Source organism: Polypterus senegalus, chromosome 11 (assembly GCF_016835505.1).
Source record: "Polypterus senegalus isolate Bchr_013 chromosome 11, ASM1683550v1, whole genome shotgun sequence".
Lineage (NCBI taxonomy): Eukaryota > Metazoa > Chordata > Cladistia > Polypteriformes > Polypteridae > Polypterus > Polypterus senegalus.
Window position 1 is genome coordinate 29,836,454 of NC_053164.1, and position 14,602 is coordinate 29,851,055.

The window sequence follows — 14,602 nt, forward strand, 5'->3', positions numbered from 1 at the left end:
CTTCTCTGGTATTTCCATCATATAAGCATCCCGGCCGTCCGCCACACATAGTACAGCGAGTTGTGCTAATCAGTTGCCATCACAATTGGTGGTTTCACAGTGGTGCAGTGGTTAGTGCTCAGTGTCTGGCAATGTGAGGTTTGCAGGTTCTCTCTTCAGTGTATGTGTGTGTTCCTTTTACATTCATGGAGATTCGGAGTTGCCTCACTTTGTGTGATTGGGTGTCTGCTGTAGCAGACTGGCAGTACTTCCAGGATTGAGCCCTGCAAGTACAAGCTCTGGGCCCCCAGGTTCGGAAAGTGGATAGAAACAGGCAATCTTTATCACCCCAGAGGATTAATGAAAAGTCACATACATGCTGGAAAATTAAGCTGGAATGCCATCCAATCAAAATATTGCAATAATAAGACACATTACAGACTTTATTCTGTGTGGAACTTTCCCAAGACCCTTACAGCCATTTTTGTACTCTATGTTGTATTGGTGTAGAATAGGGAACAATTACAAAGATGAAATCATGTTACACTGCATGGTAAATTTGAACTGCTCTCACACGGCAAACTCTTCAGAGCCTTTCCTGTACGGACCTCGCAGTTTAGAAACAGTTTCATCCCAAGAACTATAAATGCACTCAATCAGTCCATCAAGTGCTTCTTGTAGAATGCTTTGTAATTATAAGTACAATCACCTCACTGTAAACTTGTGATACAGTTATAATATTGCACAACCTGCGCCACTTTATAAAGCACATATTTACATATGATGACAATATCATTTTTAAGATGAAATGCAGCAAAATGTTTATTATATGGATAAAACTTTAACTTCATTTAAATAATCTATATTGTTAATAATTAAACATGTGAAGACATGGTGCCACAGCACTAGCGAGGAGCTGGCGCTCTCTTCACAGATTGTTCCTGCCTCACACTGTATTCTTGCTGTGGCTTGCACAACACTGGAAGGATAGATGGATAGAATAATTAAACATGTACTACGAAGATATTTCAATGTTCCTTAAAAGTTTTGAAGAATCGGCGTTCTAAGCTTACAGATGGCTTAACGTCTATGACAGATCTGATTGTGTGGTGATTGGGTATTTGGAGAAAGAAAAGTAACTATGGCCATGTGGGAGGGTGATCTGGCTCACAGGATCTTCATTGTTGAGGACCCGAGCAGCTGGTCTAGGCCAAGAGGACACCCATGTAACACCTGGCTGTGGCAGATAGATGGTAATTTCCGGAGGATGGGACTGGACAACATGTTGGCCTGGGGGGGGGTCCAAATGGGATCCAAAGCTCTTTTGTTGTGTGGTGGGTGCGGCAACGTGACCTGAGGAGGAAGTCTGATTACTTATAACAACATCTGTTTACAGGACTGTCTCAAAAAGATATGTGCTAGAAAGATGCTATTTCAGAAAACACGTATATTAGCAGGCTTTATTTATTTATTTATTTTTGCATTTAATGTTTCTCTAGGGCGGCACGGTGGCGCAGTGGTGGTAGCGTTGCTGCCTCGCAGTTAGGAGACCTGGGTTCGCTTACCGGGTCCTCCCTGCGTGGAGTTTGCATGTTCTCCCCGCGTCTGCGTGGGTTTCCTCCCACAGTCCAAAGACATGCCGGTTAGGTGCTTTGCCGATTCTAAATTGGCCCTAGTGTGTGGTGGGTGTGTCCTGCTGTGGGTTGGCACCCTGCCTGGGAGTGGTTCCTGGATTGGCTCCAGAAGACCCCTGTGTTTGGATTCAGTGGGTTGGAAAATGGATGGATGGATGTTCCACTAAAGAAAAAAAAAACACATTTGTATTAGATAATCAAATTACTGCTTAAACTATGCATATGTTTTGTAGTTCTGTAAACTTTCTGCCTAACAAATAGTCTATGATGATGGTGACAGTCTTGTAATCTTACCAAGGCAGCTTCGTAAACATGTACTTTTCACTTACATTACTGAAATAAATTGAAAAGTTTCAAATAAGCACAAATTTCAATAAAATCAAAGTTTTCTGATTATCTTTAAACATTTACCCCTGATTTCTGTATACTATACCTTTGCTAATGTAAGCAAGTAATGCACTAAAAGTACCCAATGAACGCACAACTTCATAAGAGATTTTCCATGCCAAGAGTGGATGCCAGGAGTGGATGTCATAGATGGAGTGAACAATGGAGGACAATGTTTGCCAGTTCTTAATGCACATTTTAATGTTAGCCCATTTGGGAGATGATTATAGTTTAAATCATCCTTTAATAATGCATTCAAAAGCTGCAATCCTGTTGCCATTTTGATTGTTTAATTTTATTTGGCTGCATCTGCGTGTCCTGTGCTACGCCAGTTAAAGAATTTGTGTTATTATTGTTATCGCTCTCATAATTGTTGTTGTTCTTGTGAATTTTTTGAGTTGTAGGCTGTGGTTTTGCCCCAACTCAAGTTAGCGCTCGTGAAAACAAAACTAAAATGATGAACCTGCTGTTAAGAACCTGTTAAGACTAAAAATCCTTAGTTTGGAAAAGTAAACTAGAACAACATAATTGAGTTAATGGGAATCAGACACTCATATTGAGTCCAAGTGTTCATAGGTCATTATTGTTTAAGATAATGCTGCCTCCCAAATAGTGGTGGAGATGGCCCTGCTTATCAGGACATAGCTAACAATCATCTGCTCCTTGCCAGAGCCTTTATCCAAGGAGATTAACAACATTGATTATACAGTTGGTTACATTTCTTTTGATTTTCCAATCGGAGCACAGGCAAGTGAAGTGACTTGGTGAGGGTTACATAATGCCAGTAGCGGGATTTGAGCCCACATCTTCAGAGCGTGAAGTCCAAGGCCTTAACCACTACACCACACTGCCTGCCTCCTGAAACTCAGATGACAAACAACACATTAATAGATTTGACTTTGTCAATCATTTACTCAGCAAAAAATAAGCCACCATTTACAAGCCATGTGTGAAAAAGTAAATACACCTCATGATTCAGTAGCCTGTAGAACCACCCTTTAGCATCCGTAACTTAAAGTTCTGAGGGTCAATGCCTGAGCTGATCCGTCTCCTACATTGTGTTGCAAGAGTTTTGTATCTCACTGCTCCCTGAGCACACATCATCTAACCTGTGGTTGTTTGATTTCTTTTTGCAGGCCAGACAGGTGCTTGGCGACAGCTGCTCTGCCTGTAAGTGAAACTGCTGTTTTTTCCATTATGTTAAATGATGCTTGCTTGTGTTTTGAAAACATTTTGAAAACATGTTGAGACCCCCTGGCACAATATTGATTCTTTCTTCTAAAAGATGACAAGAAGTTAACACAACAGGATGAGAGAAGGCCAGTTTCTCTGATCAAAAGGAATTTCTGGGTTTCTTCCTGATAATGTGTTAGTTTATCAATATTTGGAAGCAATGCTGTTATTAGAGTGGTGCTGTTTGTTGGGGTCACCCGCGAATGGCTACCCCTACATAACTTGCAGTCCATTATTTTGTGACATAGCCTGTATCTCACCAGTCTTAATGTCTACAGACCAGTTGCACTGACCCCTGTGGTTATAAAGTGCTTCGAGAAGCTCATCAGGAACCACATCATGTCATTCACGCCTCCCATGCTTGATCCGCACCAGTTTGCCTACAGAACAAATGGAGGACACCGTGGCCACTATTCTCCATCCTGTTCTGTCCCATCTGGAGCAGCAGGGGAGTTACGCACAGCTGCCCTTCATAGACTTCTGCCTTTAATACCATCGTACCCCACAGACTGGTGACCAAACTGTCAGACATAGGACTTCCACACTCCACCTGCCTTTGGATCAAGGACTTCCTGAGTGATCACACTCAGAGGGTTAGAGTGGGCCCCTACTTCTCCACACCCATCAGCCTCAGCACTGGCTCCCCACAGGGCTATGTGTTGAGCCCCCTGCCCTATACCTTCTACACCCATGATTGCATTCCTGCCCACCATAGTAACACCATTGTTAAGTTTGTGGACGACACCACGGTAGTAGGGCTCATCTCAGCTTTAAAACCCTTTGCCCTGATAACTATACACACATTATATATTTTAGAATTCATCCATGGAGTTGAATGCTGCTGTTGCCACAATGCTATCTTCAATAGCATCAGTGATGATTTTGTCACATGCGGTGTAGCCATGATGACACATGACCAGCAATGGCACGTTTCCAGTAACAAAACGATGATAAACAGGAAGGATTCCAAAATGGCACCGGGCTGACGTCACCACAGGGACATTTTTTTTTTCTGATTGTTGAATTATGTAAGAATTCTAGGAGCAAAATAATTAATTAGACATGTTATATGACACAAAAAAGTATGATTCACAACAAGTGTATGTTTTTGAGCATTCAGCCACCTTGATCTCATAAATCACGAAGGTTATGGTCATTATAGTAATGATAACCTTTGAGCATATGCTTGCTGCAGACCTGTAAATACAGTAAGTGACTGTGAAGTTGTTGCATTCACATGAGTACACATTTCTTGTGATCTTTTGATTTAACGATTCTGTGATCATCTGAATCTGTGAGCATTCGTTTTCATCTCTAAATTGCGGTGTGTGATGCTGCATTGATCAGAAGTATCTGTACACATAAGTCAAGAACCCAAGTACACTTTCATCTGTCAGTCTTTGCTGGTAGCCCGATTCAATTTCCTTATGGACATAACAATAATAATTCTTTACATTTATATAGTGTTTTTCTCACACCTCAATGCACTTAGTAAGTGGGATGCCACTCCAACAACCACTGATGTGTAGCATCCACCTGGATGATGCGATGGCAGCCATTTCTGTGCCAGTAAGCTCAGCAAACATTAGCTGTTAGGTGATGAAGTGGTGAGAGAGAGGGAGATAGCCAATTAGATACTGGGGATAATTAGGTGGCCAGAATAACTAGGCCATGGTGGGCAATTTAGCCTGGACATCAGGATACACCCTACTCTAAATGAAGGGTGCCCAGGGATCTTTTATTACCAAGAGAGTCAATACCTTGGTTTTACATCTCATAGGTGATGAAGTGGTGAGAGAGAGGGAGAAAGCCAATTAGATACTGGGGATAATTAGGTGGCCAGAATAACTAGGCCATGGTGGGCAATTTAGCCTGGACATCAGGATACACCCTACTCTAAATGAAGGGTGCCCAGGGATCTTTTATTACCAAGAGAGTCAATACCTTGGTTTTACATCTCATACACAGGGCGGTGCCATTTTAACAGCACATTGTCCTCGTCAGTGCCCTGGAGTTTTGGGATTCACATTCAGAACACTGGATAAGTGCCCCCTGCTGGCCTCACCAACACCTCCTCCAGCAACAACTAAAGCTGTTTCTTAGATGTTGTTTCACCCAGTAATGGCTGGGCCCAAACATGCTTAGCATACTGCTGTCTGTGCCTAAGTTGCCATCTATTAAAGATTAATCTGTACCTTTTCCTTTTTATTCATTGGCAGATCTTCCCTCCTTGCAGTTTAATAGTGAGACGATCTGGAAGCCAGCTCCTTCTCCACGTCTCGAAGACTGCAGGTCACACCACAGAGGGAGGCGCCAATCAGGTTAGTATATACTACAGCACCATTGTCTTCAAGAACGCCATGCTGGGCTGACTGTCAAGATTCTTTCAGGATCTTTTATGAAAAGAATGGAAAAAAATCAAATTGGGCCATCTATTGTTGAGAGAACATGCACTCCACAATGCAGACATTCCCTGCCAGAGTTAAGTTAACACTGGGGGGGAAATAAGTATTTGACATGTCAACTTTGTTCTCACTTGCCGGTTTAAATGACTTTTTACAGTGTGGTGTAGTGGTTAGTGCTGCTGCCTCCTAAATTCACTGTCCTGGATTTGACTCAATCGTTGCCTATGTGGGGTCTGCACTTTCTTGTGTCTCTTTTTGGGGTTGTCTCTGGGTACTGTGGCTTTCCTCCCACATCCTCAAAGACATATGTTTTAAGTTAACTGAAGGTTTTACCCGATTTACCCGTCAATTATAAATGCTAGATGGTAGACACTGTCCTAAAAGACATGACACTTTCATCATCTAAGCAATGTGCAGAAGCAATTAAAAAGGCAAATAAAATGTTATGTTGTATCTTAAAACCGTTTAGTATTAATTAAAGAATGTTATGCTCTGACTCATATAATACACTAGTGAGACCACATGTGGAGAATTGTGTGAATGTCCATGGTACAAAAAAAGACACAACAGCACTTGTGGGTAGGAGAACAACCAAGTACAGACATGCCATACTGTGACAGACTCAGAGAACTAAACCTGTCAAGTGTCTTGAGCAAGGGAAGGGTGTGTGGGGGACCTCAGTCAGGTCTTCAGAATGCTCAAAGCTATTGATGAAGTACAGAGTGAATCACGTAGTCGAAGACACCAGTGGAAATTAATAGGAAGTACATTTATGACTGAAGCCAGGGAGCACTTCATTATGCAAAGATTTGTGGAAATATGGACAAGGCGTTGAAGCAAATGGTTGGCTGACCCTTTTTCAAAGTGTGGAAGTACCTACCAACATGCACTAACCCAGTGATTTTGTGCTTTTCCTTACTGTGTTCAATACTGTTTTCTGGTGCCATTCCACATTATTGCACATAACTTTATGGATTGTCATGTTACAATTTATTTGGCTGTGTCATTTTATTGAGTTAATACCAATGTCAGGTCTAAATTCCATGCGTATAGCTGATTGGAAATATATTTAATGAGAAAAATGTTGAGGCGTTGAATACTTATTATCCACACTATACGGCAGAAATGGTATTGGACACACCACCATGCTGCCTGTATGAAGTACAATAAACCTGAACTCGCAGAATGCTTCAATTTGCATTTGCCTAATCCCTAAACATTAATGTGAAATTAGGCTGAAATCCCGGCAAACGCTGAGGAAAATGTCATCAGTTTTCCTTTGTCTGTGGTTATCACTGGGTGGCTTATTAATATAGGATTTAAAAGATTTGCAGCATTAAGCTCAGCTGTCCACCTGACTTACCCTGACTGCTTATCCCCATAAGTGTTATGCAAATATTCAAATCTTATTTTTTTAACCAGTTGTTAAATAGTGGATTAGCACAGGCAGGTGCTCAGAAAATGTTAAAAGCCCACCGGGAGTAAGCTAAGTTATTCTCTCGCTGTGACCCGATAAGTGAGAGAGATGACTGGCAGCTCACGAGTCCCTGATGGGTGGTTGCACCTAAAAACAGTTATCTGGGCACCAATCTGTGAGGAGCAGGTGAAGCTGGCAACTTGGCTTGTACAAACCTGATGGAGTGCATCTGATGCCTCCTCATTCTAATATATTGGAGCCACAGCAGTAGGTACATCTCGACATGACCAGGGCTAAACAACCTGATTTCATCAAGAATGGTGCTATTGATGTACATGTGAGGGTGTGCGCTTACTTCCCATCTGCCAAGATTGGCACCAGGTGCACATGACTAGAAAAGCAGCTTAGACAATGGATTGATTATTTTTAAGTGAGATCTCAAGGTGTTTATAATGGAAATGAATATTATGTAGGTTGGATGTCATGAGCAAAATTGAAAATCCTTCATACAGCATCCTAAGGTTGTTCAGGAACATAAACACACAAAGATGAAAGATAAATTAGGTAGTATATTTTTCATTAATTCCCCACAGTGTTTTAAATCTCCATTTGAATGTTGGAATATAATGGGCATCAGTGTTTGAACTATCCACTGGACCACGTGAGGCATGGTGTCAAGTGCTTAGTGAACTCACTGATACCATAATGGACTGAATTTGATGAGGTGCCACATGAGAGGTGGGGCATCAAACTAAAAAGTGGGAGTTCAGGGTGATGTTTGTAGAGGGGTGCAGAATTGGCTTAGATACAGGAAGCAGAGGGTTATGGTGCGAGGAACCTCATCAGGACTGGCCGATGTTCATAGTGGTGTTCCACAGGGGTCAGTGCTGCTATTTTTAATGTACATAAATGATTTAGATATGAATATAAGTAACAAGCTGGTTAGATTTGCTGATGATATCAAGATAGGAGGATTAACAGCTAATCTTGAATCCTTTGAATCATTACAGATTACAGAATCATTACAGGCAGATGAAATTTAATGTTAGTAAATGTAAACTATTACACATAGGAAATAAAAAATGTTAGGTTTGAATACACAATTGGTGGTGTGAAAATTTAGAGTACATTACGAGAAGGATTTAGGAGTCATAGTGGACTCTATGCAGTCAACTTCAGAGGCCATTAAGAAGGCTAACAGAATGTCAGGTTATATAGCGCCCTAATGTGTGGAGTACAAGTCACAGGAGGTTCTGCTCAACCTTTATAACACACTGGTGAGGCCTCATCTTAAGTACTGTGTGCAGTTTTGGTCTCCAGGCTACAAAAAGGACATAGCAGCGCTAGAAAAGGTCCAGAGAAGAGCGACTAGGCTGATTCCAGGGCTACAGGGGTTGAGTTTTGAGGAAAGATTAAAAGAGCTGAGCCTTTACAGTTTAAGCAAAAGAAGATTAAGAGGTGACATGATTGAAGTGTTTAAAATTATGAAAGGAATTAGTCCAGCGGATCGAGACTATTATTTTAAAATGAGTTCATCAAGAACATGTGGACACAGTTGGAAACTTATTAAGGATAAATTTCACACAAACATTAGGAAGTTTTTCTTTACACAGAGAACCACAGACACATGGAATAAGCTACCAAGTAGGGTGGTAGACAATAAGACTTTATGGACTTTCAGAATTTCGACTTGATGTTATTGTGCAAATAAAGTGAATAGGACTGGCGAGCTTTGTTTGGCTGAATGCCCTTCTCTCGTCTAGATTGTTCTAATGTGATTAGGAGAAGGTACGGGATCTATCATTGATTATCATTGAATCAGAAAGAACTGATGAAGAGAGAACAATTTATATCTCACTATTGGTACTGACTCAATAATTCAAATAGAACCATTCATGCCCTTTCTCTACCCTTTTTGTATTGCACTGTATGCCAGAATGGAGGTGGGGACGGCCTGAATCTCTTCTCAGTCCTAGTAGTGGTCACTGATACTCAATGGCACCTTTAACTGAAGGCTTTTGCTTTCAGTAGTAGGAAACAAGGGGGTTGTCTCCTTAAAAATAAGTTTGATATTTTTCAAGTCAAAGTTATTTCTTTGCAATCATAGTACTAATTTACAACAGAAAATGCATTCAAAAGAGAAGGCTTTTTTAATAAATTTTAAACATACTTTATTTATATGTGCAGCTTACAGTAGTAAGAGTCCATAGGTGAATAAAACTTCCTGATGACATCAGTTTTACAAACCAAAAATATTACTGAGAATTGATACACATCTTGGTCAGGTCAGGTCAGGTTGAGGAACATGCACTGGTGCAGCATGTTACCACACCCAACACACAATGATGCAGCTCAGGATCCCAGTTGATAACCCCCCAGGCAGACACACAGTCCAGTCCCATCCTCTGGAAATGACCTTTTATCTGCCGCAGCCAGGTGTTACGTGGATGTCCCTTAGGCCTGGTCCAGCCACTCAGGTCCTCAACAATGAGGATTCTGCAAGCCAGATCACCCTCGGGGAAACGCACCACATGGCAGTAGTGCCGTAACTGACGCTCCTTCACAATGCAGGTAATGTGCCTCATTTGGGGCTCCATGAGCAACTGCTCATTCAACACAAAGTCATACCAGCTGTAGCCAGTGATTCTCCAAAGAGACACAATACCAAAGGAGTCCAGTCTTCGTCTCAAGTCACTGGATAGCATCCATATCTCACAACCTTATAGCAAGACAGGAAACACCAGGACTCTAAAGACTTGGACTTTCGTCCTTTTGTACAGATATCGGGAGCGCCACACACCCCTTTCCAGTGACATCATGACCCCCCCATACTCTCCCAATCTGTCTGCTGACTTCATATAGAGACATGAATGTCACTGCCGAGGTAAGTAAACCTCTCGACAAGGTCAACACTCTCACCGCAGACAGACACAGTAATGATGGCTGTGCCTAAGAGGTCATTATAGGCCTGGATTCACATGTTGACATTACATATATATTACAAAACAGCATATCCATGTTGTTTCAAGAAGGTAAAAAAGCAAAAAGCTAACCATTATTATACCATTGTCATTTTAAATGGAGATCGGCTGCACACTTTATTTCACCAGCTACTCCACGTTGGTCTTCGTCTGTGTGGATTCACCTTGGAAAGCCATCACCAAAGCGCCATTATTGAATTTTGCTTCTCAGATGTGAATTGCTCTGCCTGTTCTATAGATCCATCCATCCACTATCCAACCTGCTATATCCTAACTACAGGGTCACGGGGGTCTGCAGGAGCCAATCCCAGCCAACACAGGACGCAAGGCAGGAATAAAACCCCAGGCAGGGCGCGCACACACACAACCACACACTGGGGACAATTTAGAATCACCAATCCACCTAACCTGCATGTCTTTGGACTGTGGGAGGAAACCGGAGTACTCGGTGGAAACCCACGCAGACACGGGGAGAACATGCAAACTCCATGCAGTGAGGACCCGGGAAGCGATCCTGGGTCTCCTAACTGCAAGGCAGCAGCGCTACCCACTGGACCACCATGCCGCCCCTGTTCTATCGACAACTAGAGAATTCTAACTGAAAAGGGTACATTTATGCTCGTGTTTATTCTTTCACTATATGAAAGCTTAATTCTTTATGTTGCAAAGATTGCCTACTGCCTCTAAAATAATAATATATGTGTGTGCTTCAATAAGAGAGAATGTGAGCAGGCATGTAGTGTGTAAATGGGTGACAAGACCTGAACAGACAAGCGTCAAGTCATTCATCCATCCTAAACGCCTTAATCCTTTGTACAGATTACTTATTGTAGGACAGTGTCTCCTATCTTGTAGTTATAATTGATGTTCATTTTACGCACGTGTCGTGCTTCTCTCTATTAACCTGCATTTCCAAGTGTTTGTCCAGTTCTGAAGATTGTCCCAAGTCTTTTTGAATTGTTTTGATGCCTCTAAAAGTGTCTACCATTCCTCCAGTTTTATTATCATCTGTGAGTTTCCCAAGTTTACTAACTACACTGGTATCTATGTCATTAATATTAGTTACAAAACAGTAGCGATCCAAGCACAGACCCCTGATGGACTGCACTGACGCCCCCCCATTCTTTTCTGATCCATATTCTTTGTCTGCTGCCAGTCAGCCACCTTGTGATCCAGTTTTGTAGGGTACCTCTGGTGCCTGCAGTTTCTAGGGATGTCAGGCCCTATTGAGGGGGCTTAATAAGGTGCAGCTGCAAAGTGTCCTGTCTTTGTGGCTTTCTCTCTGGGTGCTTCTGGTACTCTTCACCATCCCAAAGATGGGCAGATTTGGTCAGTTGGTGACTTTACGCTGGCCCATTATGATTGGGCGCACATGCCCTGTGATGAACTGGGGTCCTGTCAAGGTTTCCTTCCTACTTTGCTGTCAGGTTAGGCTTCTGCACGGGCATCACTGAACTGAATTAATTGGTTTGAGTTGGAGGATGGAAGATGGGTAGGTTGGCTATTAAAATTAGGAAAATTATTTTTCTCGGTCTAAAGTCTCTCCTTTTAGCTAATGGAGTGAACAGCCACTCTTTTCATTTCTTTAAATTGCTATTTTCTATGTCAAGTGGGATAAGAATGATTCTAAGATGTAAGTGTGCTCAGAAAATGAATGGATGGATTTTTTTAGAAGAAGTAGAATTTACTTATTTGTGTTTTCTCATTCTGCGCGCCCCTTCATGAAAGCTCCTAGCTGTTTTCTTATTGCTTCATCCCTCTTCAGTCGCATTTTAGTGTAAATATCCATCATATTCCATGTTTATTACTTTTTTGACGTGTTTATTTGCCATCCAAAATAAACATTGAAATTTTAAAGGATACATTGTGGTTAATAATCCTACTGAAAGCTGCTGTCACATTTTACTAAGCAGAGCCCCCGGAGTTCATGTACACCCCAGAGAAGGCAAAGAAGGGTTTCTCTCTGCTTCATCTTGATGGAAACATTCAGTACCGCCGAGGGCGTCGCCAATCGGGTAAGTCAGCCTGCCATCAGCATCATCAAGAGTGTTGGTTGCCAGCACTTTTTCACTCTCTGTATTCTCTCATTCTGTTTGTCACATTCTTTCATTTTCTGCTCCCAGCGCCAGCCAAAGAAATAGAAGCTGCATTCCAGCATGGTGGTAAGTGACCATTTTTTCTATATTATGTATAGTTATGATAAAAAAGAAACACACACAAGTGCACTCCTGCATGAATACAGATTACCTTCCACAGCGTTAACAACCTGATCATCTGTCAGAGAATGCAGAGAGGGCCTTGAAAGTGGGACGCAGCACAACAACTAAACCATTCAAGGAGTTTGTGGTGTTCAGTGATAAATGACGCAACATTTAAGGTCAAACATTTCAACATTAAATGGCATTTGTTAATTCTTCTGATAGGCTCATTACTTTTGGTACAATCCTCATATATAAATACATATGCGTATGCACTCATTGAGCAAATTGTTATGAAGACTATGCTAATACTGGTGACTCTGTTCTTCATGGGATGGGTTCCTTGGAGAGTCTGGTCCATGTTGACATGATTACATCACACAGTTTCTACAGATTTGTCAGCTGCACATTCAATGCTGTGAATCCCCCATTCCACCACATCCCAAAGGTGTTCTGTTGGATTCAGATCCTGTGACCACTGAAGAACACTGAACTCATTGTCATGATCATGAAACCAGTCTGAGATGACTTCTGCTTTGTGACATGGTGCTTTATCATGCTACAAGCAGCCATTAGAAGAGAGGTAAATTGTGGCCATGAAGGGATTCACATGGTCAACAACAACACTCAAATAGTTTGTGCCATTCAAGCAATGATTGATTGGTACCTACATGCCCAAATCATGCCAAGAAAACATTCCCTACACCATTACACCACCATCACCCACCTTGACTGTTGACACAGAGTAGGTTAGCTGCATGGATTTGTGTTGTTGGTGACAAATTCTGATGCTACCATCTGCGTGACTCAGCAGAAATCATGCTTCATCAGACCAGGCTTCATCTGACCGGTTTCGGGGAGTCTCTGCCTACTGCAGCCACATCTTTCTGGTCTGCTGTAGCTCATCCGCCTCAAGGTTTAACATGTTGAACGTTCTGAGATGCTTTTCTGCTCACCACAGTTGTACTGAGTAGTTATTTGAGTTACTGTCGCCATTCTGTCAGTTTGAACCAGGCTGTCTGTTCTCCTCTGACCTCTTCTCATCAACAAGACATTTCCTTCCGCAGAACTTCCCCTCAGCTCATTGGATGTTTTTTGTTGTCATACCAACTCTGGAGATTGTTGTGCATGAAAAATCCCAGGAAATCAGGAGTTACAGTAATAATCAAACCAACCGGTCTGGCACTGATAAAAATTCCTCAGTCAAAGTCACTGAGATCACATTTTTCTCCCATTCTGATGTTTGATGTGAACATTAGCTGAGGCTTCTGACTGCCATCTGCCTGATTCTATGCGTTGCACATCTGCCACATGATTGGTGGATTAGACAATTGCATGGAAAAGCAGAGAGTGTGAGTTTGGGAGCATGCACTGATTACAGCAGATTGCTGCACCCACCACATATCGAACCAACTGGATTGGGACCCGAGTGGAGGCGTGCAACAGGAGACACCTCAGCACCACACTGGAACAGTGTCCTGCAACCAGACCCTTGAGTTTTGGGGGACCTGCTTGCAGGGCTTGGATGAAAATTAATTTCATACCCAGGATGTGTAATTGCAGGCTAAGGGCCTTGTTCAAGGGCCCAACAGTGTAGAGTCACTTATAGCATTTACAGGATACGAATTGGCAACCTTCCAATTGCCAGCATTGATCCCTAGTCTCAGAGCCACCATTCCACCCATGGACAAGTATACTATTTAGACAAAAGTATTGGGACACCTGAACATTACACCATCAGGGACTTTAAAGACATTGCATTCAAATACATAGACTTTAATATGAGGTTGGTCCTTTTGCAGCTATAACAGCTTCCACTCTTCTTGGAAAGCTTTACACAAGATTTTGAAATGTTTCTGTGGGAATTTGTACTCATTCATTCTGTAGAGCATTTATTATGTCATGTACTGATGTTGGACAAGAAGGCTTGGTTTGCAATCTCCGTTCCATTTCATCCAAAAGATGTTCAGTGGGGTTGAGGTTAGGGTCCTGTGTGGGCCAGTCAATTTCTTCCACACCTAACTCAACCAACCATGTCTTTATGAACCATGCTTTGTGCACCGGGGCACAGTAATGCTGAAATAGAAAAGGGCCTTTCACAAACTGTTTCCACAAAGTTGGAAGCACAGTGTTGTGGACAAGCTCAAACCCTGAAAATCAGCCTCACACCATTATCCCTCCTCAATTAAACTTCACAGTTGGCACAATGCAGACAGGCAGGTCAAACAGAGAAGCATAATTCATCACTCCATAGAACACATTGCCACTGCTCGACAGTCCAGTGGTGGTGTGCTTTACACAACTCCATCTGACACATGGCATTGGACTTGGTGACGTGAGGCAAGTATGCAGCTGTTTTCATGAAGCT

At 42.1% G+C, this 14,602-nt stretch overlaps 1 protein-coding gene across 3 annotated transcripts in view; it reads left to right on the forward strand.

Moving 5' to 3' along the window:
* Positions 1 to 14,602, forward strand: part of plekhg2 (pleckstrin homology domain containing, family G (with RhoGef domain) member 2) — a 221,969-nt gene that overhangs the window by 178,810 nt on the left and 28,557 nt on the right. For 2 of the 3 annotated variants that reach the window (XM_039768267.1, XM_039768269.1), the window contains 4 exons: positions 3,137 to 3,170; positions 5,453 to 5,554; positions 11,947 to 12,051; positions 12,160 to 12,198. In XM_039768267.1, the coding sequence (XP_039624201.1) occupies positions 3,137 to 3,170; positions 5,453 to 5,554; positions 11,947 to 12,051; positions 12,160 to 12,198 (280 nt within the window). The remainder of the gene's footprint in view (positions 1 to 3,136; positions 3,171 to 5,452; positions 5,555 to 11,946; positions 12,052 to 12,159; positions 12,199 to 14,602) is intronic. The other variant, XM_039768268.1, reaches the window with a different exon arrangement.